This window comes from Diplotaxodon limnothrissa, linkage group LG1 (genome assembly GCF_057381915.1).
Source record: "Diplotaxodon limnothrissa isolate DT_005_m linkage group LG1, D_limnothrissa_male_GT1.1, whole genome shotgun sequence".
Lineage (NCBI taxonomy): Eukaryota > Metazoa > Chordata > Actinopteri > Cichliformes > Cichlidae > Diplotaxodon > Diplotaxodon limnothrissa.
In genome coordinates, this window is record NC_140596.1 from 17323460 (window position 1) to 17333329 (window position 9870).

Consider the following 9870-nt stretch of genomic DNA (forward strand, 5'->3'; position numbering starts at 1 on the left):
AAATGTAGGATCTATTGTGGGCACAGACTGGTCTCTGCTCATACCTGCTGATGAATAGCAGCGTTTTTCAAAATAAAAGATACGTAGAGCCCAGAGGACACTGATCGAACCGGTTTGCCTCGGTTGCATACCTCACTTGTTGCACCATACTTGTCTCTTGTGTTGATAATAATAGCTCTCTGCCTTTCAGTCTCCTTTCCTGCAAGTAATCGACATTTTGTCTAGAAAAGAACAAAGGCATCAGTTTAGAGTGTAGATTCTGAGTTCACAAAAACCTCTTCCTGCTACAGCTCATATGTGTTTGCTCTTGGGTGTGTAAGTATTTGTTTTTGAGATATTTAAGCTCGGTATATTCAACAGTACGGTGTTCACATGACCCCAAACGAGGTGGAATAGGCAGGTTTGCTTTTGACACTTGAGGGTCCCTACAGTCCAACTTGTGGTGTCTACTGTTTTAGCAGTACATGGGAAAGGTCTGTCTCTGTCTCTCTCTCTCTGTCTCTCTCTGTCTCCCTCTCCCTCCCTCCACCCCCCCCCCCCCCCCCCCCCAAAAAAAATGTCCTTATTCTTAAATTAGAACTTTATCCTGAAAAAATGTTTAATATCTTCCCATCTTCCTGGGAACAGTTACAGTGGGGCAAAAAAGTATTTAGTCAGCCACCGATTGTGCAAGTTCCCCCACTTAAAATGATGACAGAGGTCAGTAATTTGCACCAGAGGTACACTTCAACTGTGAGAGACAGAATGTGAAAAAAAAATCCATGAATTCACATGGTAGGATTTGTAAAGAATTTATTCGTAAATCAGGGTGGAAAATAAGTATTTGGTCACCTCAAACAAGGAAAATCTCTGGCTCTCACAGACCTGTAACGTCTTCTGTAAGAAGCTTTTCTGTCCCCCACTCGTTACCTGTATGAATGGCACCTGTTTGAACTCATCATCTGTATAAAAGACACCTGTCCACAGCCTCAAACAGTCAGACTCCAAACTCCGCCATGGCCAAGACCAAAGAGCTTTCGAAGGACACCAGGAAAAGTATTGTAGACCTGCACCAGACTGGGAAGAGTGAATCTACAATAGGCAAGCAGCTTGGTGTGAAAAAATCAACTGTGGGAGCAATCATCAGAAAATGGAAGACATACAAGACCACTGATAATCTCCCTCGATCTGGGGCTCCACGCAAGATCTCATCCCGTGGGGTCAAAATGATCATGAGAACGGTGAGCAAAGATCCCAGAACCACACGGGGGGACCTGGTGAATGACCTGCAGAGAGCTGGGACCAAAGTAACAAAGGTCACCATCAGTAACACACTACAACGGCAGGGAATCAAATCCCGCAGTGCCAGACGTGTTCCGCTGCTGAAGCCAGTGCATGTCCAGGCCCGTCTGAAGTTTGCCAGAGAGCACATGGATGATACAGCAGAGGATTGGGAGAATGTCATGTGGTCAGATGAAACCAAAGTAGAACTTTTTGGTATAAACTCAACTCGTCGTGTTTGGAGGAAGAAGAATACTGAGTTGCATCCCAAGAACACCATACCTACTGTGAAGCATGGGGGTGGAAACATCATGCTATGGGGCTGTTTTTCTGCCAAGGGGACAGGACGACTGATCCGTGTTAAGGACAGAATGAATGGGGCCATGTATCGTGAGATTTTGAGCCAAAACCTCCTTCCATCAGTGAGAACTTTGAAGATGAAACGAGGCTGGGTCTTCCAACATGACAATGATCCAAAACACACCGCCCGGGCAACAAAGGAGTGGCTCCGTAAGAAGCATTTGAAAGTCCTGGAGTGGCCTAGCCAGTCTCCAGACCTCAACCCCATAGAAAATCTGTGGCGGGAGTTGAAAGTCCGTGTTGCTCGGCGACAGCCCCAAAACATCACTGCTCTCGAGAAGATCTGCATGGAGGAATGGGCCAAAATACCAGCTACTGTGTGTGCAAACCTGGTAAAGACCTATAGTAAACGTTTGACCTCTGTTATTGCCAACAAAGGTTATGTTACAAAGTATTGAGTTGTATTTTTGTTATTGACCAAATACTTATTTTCCACCCTGATTTACGAATAAATTCTTTACAAATCCTACCATGTGGATTCATGGATTTTTTTTTCACATTCTGTCTCTCACAGTTGAAGTGTACCTCTGGTGCAAATTACTGACCTCTGTCATCATTTTAAGTGGGGGAACTTGCACAATCGGTGGCTGACTAAATACTTTTTTGCCCCACTGTATATCTGCAGGTTTTTAATCAGGCCAGATTTACTTCCTCTGTATGCTTTTAGGGTGTGACCTAGTAAGTAAAAGGTTATGTGAAAGCTTCCTAGATGCTGGAGCATTACTTGAAAATGAAAGGCATTTACTGTAACTCCAGATTGCACCAGTCAGGGAGGTTTTTTTTATAAGCACCTTTGCAGATCACACTGCATCCTATTATAATGACCAAATGATAAAATAATTAAAGCTAACGCCGATAGTGAAACCTTGTTTGATTGTAACAGTGGTAGTAATCGCTTGCCTTCCATTTATTTAGTTTCAGTTGGTGGAGATAAGCGTAAAAACAATGTAAGATGCAAAATAAGGTACTTAATGAGCCTTTGTTAAACTTCAGGGAAACAGTGAGAGCCTCGTTATCACGCTGGGAAGGCGGTGATTGGGTCATGAATAATGTATCGGGGTGGGAGGAGACAGTTTCGGCGTTGACTGTAGTTTAGTTGCGAGCGTCACGGTGTGTATTGAAGACCGGGACATGGTCTGAATGGCCTTCTTTACAGTCACTGGAGGAAGTTTTCGTTCATCGAACACCAGGTAAGATCGATTTAACCACTTCACGGACTTCACCAAGCCAGATGTTACTTTTTTTGTGCGTGTGGTAAATATATTGTTGCAATCTGAGGAGTTTCCTTACTTAGGTTTGTAATCTGCGTTATCGACATGTGTCTTTTAATCCCAATTTAATGTCGATTTCATGGATTTTACGCACTCCGTGCGTCTGGAGCAGGAAAGAAATCAGAAAGCTTGATTCAGTGAAGTCGTTGTGAAAAATGACAAACCACGGTTAATCTTTACAGAAAGTATACTTTTAAAAGGAGGATGACCTTCATGAATTCCAGCCTATTTTTATGCTCTGTTAACTCTTCAGAGAATGAGTTAATAACTGATAGGTCGCAACTTTTTTGGGACAGTTTGACATTTGCTGAGTGTAGCAGCAGGTGGGGCAGTGTTTATGTTAAAAACAGCGGGTAGAAAGGTAGAAAAGGGTATTTTGTGTGGACGTGGGCCAGCGTCTACGATGTGGATTCCAATCCATAGGGGCCAAAAAGCCAAACGGGGTTCAGCCATAGCGTGTTCATGTTGTGCCCTGAAGCTTGATCAGTTAATCTTACTAGTCACAACATGTTGGACGAATGAAGGAATCTGCCACAGGCTATTAAGAACCTGCTGTTTTAGGTCTGATGGTGCTGCACTGCTTCTCATCTTAGGCCTCTTTTTAAGCATTGGTCCTCTTTCTTGTTTAAAAAAAAAAAAAATCTAAATCTAAAAAAATCTAAATCTTTTCCCTTTACTGCAGTAGGAACACCTGTATGAGCCAGCATTCTCACGAGGGAATGATCACAGTGCTGAATGCTCCCTGTGCGATTATTTACCCCACTGATGTGTACAAACAGAAGTGCACTATTATCCTGAGCTGAAATGCAGACCTGACACTCCTTGCATTCTCCCTTTTTATATTATTATTATTATTATTATTATTATTATTATTATTATTATTATTATTATATAGAGAGGACAATAGTCATAGGGAAGGTGACTGGGGTCAACTATGCAAACAGGGCTCAAATCTCAACCTGGCGCAAGCAACAAGAGGTGACAGAGCACAGCCTGTTCCCAGGATTGCTTTGACCCATATCTGACCTCCCCACTTTTTTCTTTTCTTTTTAACGAGCATTAATAGAAATTGATCAAATCCGAATTTACTGTGGTAATCCCGCTAATCCAGGGACCCCTGAAGGGATTCTCCAGATGGTCTTGCTGCAACTCCTAAATCAAGGATTTCATTGTGATAATGCAGCTCTTTCCTTTTGCTAATTACGCTTAACAAAAAGCATGGTAAATCTTTAAAAAAAAAAAAAAAAAAGTCTTTCATTGGGAGTTTACATTAATTTTTGACTGTCGTGTGCATAGTATGGATTTAAATCTTTTCTCAGTGTCTTAAAGTAATGAAATAAACATTTCAAATCAGTGCCTCATCGCCCTGTTATGTTCCTATTATGCATACAAACCTTTGCAAGGTGTTCTTCCTTGAACAGCTGCAGCCCCAGTTGTTCTTTCCCGATATGTAAATCTGCACTGAGGACAATTTCTTCTCTCCCAGAGGAAGAAGTGGTTTGACGTAGCTGTATGTCATTAGGCAACAGATCACCGAGATTAGCGGGCACACACTTCTCTGTGTTCTCAATGAGCTGTTGTATCTTTAAAAAGAGTGGGAGAACATCTGCTTGCCGCTGTATTGTTCCCAAGTGCTTTTCACATTCCAGTTTTACAGATAGGTCAGTAATCATTTTTGTCATGTTGTGCTATCATAACATGGAGTCTGGCTGTTGCTGTCAGTTCCTGATTTATGGCACCTGGCCTCAGCGAGCCTCTCTCCAATTCACTCCTAACATTTGCTCAGCAGGCTTTAAATGTTTCCTGTTGTGAGATGAAAGCCACACCAACATCTCAACAAGGCTAGCTCTGCTTTCTTTCACCAGTCTGGCCTGTGGTGGATGACACAGTTTTTTTTGTTTTTCTTTCCAAAGACAAAAATACGAAAGACCCAACAATCAAACACAGAACAGGAAAGAAGATTTGTTGACAAACTGCACGATCAATTGTTGAAGATGTGGTAGTAGTTAGTAGAACATGGGTTAGGCTATCTGGAGTGAAAGGAAAACTCACAATATCATCATTAATCATTAGTCACAGCTTTCTAACACTTTCTCTTGACTCCTTCCATCAGAACGAGGCATGGCTGGGAAGCCTTTCCGAGCCACCTACATCTGGACCAGCATCATTTCGAATCTGCATACTCGCGTGGAGGTCAAGCGTCGGCGTCACAACCTGAAGTCTTACCATGACTGTTTCTTGGGTTCAGAGGCAGTGGATGTGGTGCTGGCACACATCACCCTCAACCGTTTTTTTGGAGATGAAGCAGTAGCCCGCTATAAAGCTGTCAAACTTTGTCAGGCGCTCATGGACTCAAGGGTATTTGAGCCGGTGGGAATTAAAGTATTTGGGAAGGAAAAGAAGAAAACTACATTTGAGGACAGCAGTTTCAGTTTATACAGGTTCCTGAGTCCAGAAAACAACTCGTCTTCTACGCTGACTGGCACCAATTCCCTTTCCACTAATACCATTGAGAGTGGCTATGACTCACTGAGCATTGAAAGAAACACAAAGGGCTATAGTCCTCTACGGGAAAGGTACAGACATAAAGTAACTATTTTAGATGTAATCTGTGATTTGCTTAGCTCTCATTCCTTTAAGGTAATTGTTAAATCCAGTTTAGCTTCAGATAGTAAGATTTCTAAAAACTGGTTTGGCATGAACAAAAGGTTTTAGAGTCAGAACATTCAGTCATGCATTGATTTCACAAATTTTCAGTTTCAGTTGATAATTTTCAGTTAATGCTTTTTCCCAAATCTAGTATTTTATAAATAATGATTAGGTAGATATAAATCATACTGATTTATCTCCCAAGTATTTGATTTGTTTTCAAATTGAGGGTTTGGACTGGAATGGTACTAACATGGTGCTTTTCTGCTCTTATTTGAGCACTCAAAGCGCTTTCCTACTGCAAGCCTTATTCACCTATATTCATATAAGCACCTTGTTCTATCCCTAAGCAGTTTTGACATAACAGTCACGCACTCACACTTTGATCGATGTATTGGGAGCAACTGTCCAAGGATACTTTGACATGTCAGACCCTAAACCATCAAGCTCTCAGTCAGTAGCCAACCTGCTTTACCTCCTGTGCCACATCCATCCATCGTGATTGTCTGAATACTGAAAATAAAGCTGAGCACAAAAACAGAAAATGGGTGGAATGATTTGCAGGCTAGTATAGATCAAGTTACGACCATCATCAATCAAGGTGTTATGTTAATATGTGAGACCTCTTTTATAACACTAACTTCTTGGGTGACCTCCCAATTGTGACACACTTTTGAAACACAAAATTGTACATTTTATTGTTTAATTTTTTTAAGCTTTATTTATCCAGTTAAATCACTGACATCAAGAATCTCTTTTACATGGGATATCTGGCCAAGATGAATGCACCACTAATGTATCAAAACAAACATCAGATTAAATTAACGATATAAAGACTTGCTCACATAAAACACTTGCACACATTCGTAAACTGTAAGGATTTCGATCAAACTTCTTCTTCTTGGCTTCATCTCATCTGCCTCGGCTTGAAAGCATATAAACAAATATCGTGGTGAGCATCTAAACTTTAAAATTTCCTTTACCTTGATGCTGGAGAGTTCAGAGTTTTACAGAGGCTGTTAGGATAGCAAAGGTTGGCAGAATGCATTAAGCATACGGGCTAACACATGGCCTCAGCACTTTGTGTTTACACTCTTTTGATCTCTTTAAAATCTGATCTTGTTGTGGGAGGGACAGACATGGGCAGACAGCAGGTCTGATGGCTGTAATGAGAGATGAAAGATTCAAAGGAACCATATGCTGTTTTAGTGTTTGGACAAGGCTTTTGTTATTTGCAGCATGGGTTAAGTCAGTCTTAATAGGTATAATTTAAACAAACAGGGAAAACAGTGGCTTTTGTTTAATGGAAATCCTGTTTGTCCTATTTAATTTCAGTCAGAAATAGCTCATTTGCAAAACACTTATTTGCAAAATAAGCATTTTTAAAAATGAAATATGCACAATCAAAACAGCAGCAAACTGTGATTGAATCAGACATACTCCATAAAACATTTGTTTACTGATGCCACTTCTCTTCCTGTAATATGTCTGTTTATTTTGCCTCCTCTGTTTTGACTGATTGCTGCTATTACGCAACTCTGCAGGAAAGAAGCGCAAACAACAGACAAATCACTTGAGGACGTGCTGGGAAACCTCAACCTCAGCTCGACGATTACCCCTCAGATGATCAACCTCGGCCTCTCGCAAGAGCGTAAGTTGCTTTCTGTCTTTGATGAGCGTGACATAAAACAGGCGTCGTGTTTTCATGCTGAACATGACTCAGCATTCTCGACGTGTCTGTGTATTTGTGACTTGTATGGTGTTTTCACAGTTGTAGATGAAGTGTGGCACCAGCAGGCAGTGTTCAGACTGTTGCAGTTAATAGAGCTCCCCCTGTTGGAGAGTTTGTTAGAGGGCAAGGAGACATCGAGGCGTGCCCTACATGGCATGGACAGCGACCCGGACCTGTTGTATACATCAAGCTACCTAGACAGAGAGGTTCTGAAGGCCTTCAGTGAGGCTCAGTAAGTCCACTCATTTTTTCTTCTTCTTCGTTTTATAAACGTTGATCAATTCACATGAGTGTTTCTGGTGACCTTTGTTAGACTTTAAGACCTTCACGCCACGCCTCACCAGATTAGCTGGTCTGCTGATACTCATTTTCTGCTGCTCTGCCGACGTAGAATGTGTATAGAATGGCACAGCATGTCTATTTGCACTTGTCCTGCTCTTTAACTTAAAGAAAAGCGCTCACCAATTGACCACTGCTTTTTTTTATTTGGTAGTAAAATTATGTGGAGGTGTAGAGATAAGAGTCATCGTAATAATGGTTATTCATTGGAACTGTGTAGTGTCCCTGCATTTACATGTAGTAGTTATATGCACACCACAAAACTGCAAAACCTCAGTTTGACTTCAGACTGCCTTGAACTTTGTTTATTAATTCTAATAATAAAGGCCAAATTTCAAATTCACATATAAATATTAAATCATAATACTTTCCTCTCTTCAGGGCTGATGAGTGGATGTCAGGAGCAGTGGACTGTCTGGAGTTTCTGCCTGATGACCTGGTGGTGGAGATCAGCCGAGGTCTGGCCGCCTGTGGAGACGACCTGATCCGGTGTAAAAGACTACTGTATCAAGTCCTGACTAAGCACTACGGACACACACAACAGCCACCTCTGCTTAGCAACCAAATTTTCGATATCCACTGCGGCATTTCCGAACTACTCGGTATGAGAAGGCTCTGTCAGATCTTTTGTACAGATACAAGTTTACAGTGATAGATGTGAATCAGATTTTAGGTTTATGTAACTGCATCCCTGCCTTTTTAATGCAAATTTTGTGCTTTATCGACAGTGAACGGGAAGCGAGAGCAAGCTGTGGAAGCGCTCCAGCTGAGCCTGAAGCTGCAGGACTCTCGCAGCAGGGAGGAGCTGCGTCGGCTCCTGAGATTCATGTCTGTTGCAGCCAAACCGGAGGAGGTCAAACTGCACAAAGAGGTCAGCGCTAAGGGTGTATCTTGTGGAAGTCTGTACATTTTTGCTGGCTTTTTACTAACCCTACATAATTCTCCTAGATTGAGAACCGAATGGCAGTGAAAAGGTCTTTCTCACGTGCCATCGTCTACAGCAGAAGACTCGCCAAAGGAAAGGTGGACTTGATGGTTCTGTTCATGATGGATAACCACTGTGATCTGTTCAAAGTGAGTGTTCCCAGTGTTGTAGGAGGGATGTTATCTTATGTCCTTTACAGCCGCTACAAACAAGTAACAGCATATTTGTTTGTAGGAGAAGTTATAATATTTTGCTGTCTCTCCCACCAGATTCCTGTCTCACTGCACAAGATGGTTAGTGACAGAATAACGAATATTGTGAAAGGGAAGGATCCAGATATGTTGACAGGTTTGCAGATTTTTACCCCTCACAGGCATCATTGCGTACATTCAGATATTTAACTGTTAACTGGGGGCATAAAGAGGAATTAATTTTTGGTTTTCTGTCTCTCTTTACTCCAGGATCAGCGTACTCAACAAGAGTAAGCACTGAGGTGTATTCACAAAACGCACGAAAAACCACTAAAGAGGAGCTCGTGTCTTTATTGCGGACAGTCCACGAGAGCCCTACGCTCTCTGATAAAGAAAAGAGACGGCTGCTTGGACAGTTTTATAAAGGCCATCCGGAGATATTCGTTCAGTACTTTGGAAATAAATTGTCCAGTATCAACATGTTGTTACAATAATATTTATTAATTTAAAAAGACCATATACTATAAGGTAAAGAAGAAAAAAGCCAATGCAATCCAGATGATGTGAAAACGTCCATGTCAGCGAGTGGATTTTATTTAGACTACTGAACGCAAATGTGAATTTTAATAATCGTAATTATTTAAGGAACTTGACATTTTCTTTTGGTGCAGGACGCTAACATGAAGTTTTAAATGAAACTGTTACTTTCCGAGAAAGACAAAAAGAACCAAGTGTTCTTTAGTGATTCCCCCCCCCCCCCTTTTCTCACTGCAAACCATCTTGATGGCTTGATGTTTTGTAGGCAGAAAAGGGCAAATCTGCTTGCCAGATTTTTATTTTTTAAAGATGTAAATGTTCCGTGTGTTTGTGCAATAGAAACAGTGTTACCAGTCAAAATGTTCTCAATGCGATGTACAGTATAGCTTTGTGTAAGTAACCCTCAAACGGAAATTTGAAACTGGAAATTTGAAAGTCTGATGTTGAACTGTAGTAAACAATAAGACGCATTCATGAGAATCAACCCTCTGGGTTTTTGTTTGTCGCATCACATCAACAAAACAGATGTTTGTGCTTTTTTTTTTTTCTTTTGTAACTGAAAACCTTAGCTCCATTTTAGTGGCAGCTTCAATGCCTTTTAAGTAA

The 9870-nt window shown here is 41.3% G+C and overlaps 1 protein-coding gene across 1 annotated transcript; it reads left to right on the forward strand.

Annotated features, from left to right (window-relative positions):
* The first annotated feature begins 2752 nt into the window (after positions 1 to 2752).
* depdc7a (DEP domain containing 7, paralog a) lies at positions 2753 to 9476 on the forward strand. The gene is made up of 9 exons (XM_085353980.1): positions 2753 to 2810; positions 5005 to 5467; positions 7085 to 7191; positions 7312 to 7504; positions 7993 to 8213; positions 8340 to 8482; positions 8560 to 8685; positions 8806 to 8884; positions 8998 to 9476. The coding sequence occupies exons 2-9, from the start codon at positions 5013 to 5015 to the stop codon at positions 9219 to 9221; spliced, it is 1548 nt and encodes a 515-aa protein (XP_085210106.1). The 5' UTR covers positions 2753 to 2810; positions 5005 to 5012; the 3' UTR covers positions 9222 to 9476.
* The last annotated feature ends 394 nt before the right edge of the window (positions 9477 to 9870 follow it).

Bases quoted from the DNA above. Each gene is read 5' to 3' on its own strand.
- depdc7a (XM_085353980.1), top strand. From the start codon at position 5,013: ATGGCTGGGAAGCCTTTCCGAGCCACCTACATCTGGACCAGCATCATT. The intron at 7,192-7,311 runs GTAAGTTGCTTT...GTGTTTTCACAG, and splicing joins CCTCGGCCTCTCGCAAGAGC to TTGTAGATGAAGTGTGGCAC. The intron at 7,505-7,992 runs GTAAGTCCACTC...TCCTCTCTTCAG, and splicing joins AAGGCCTTCAGTGAGGCTCA to GGCTGATGAGTGGATGTCAG.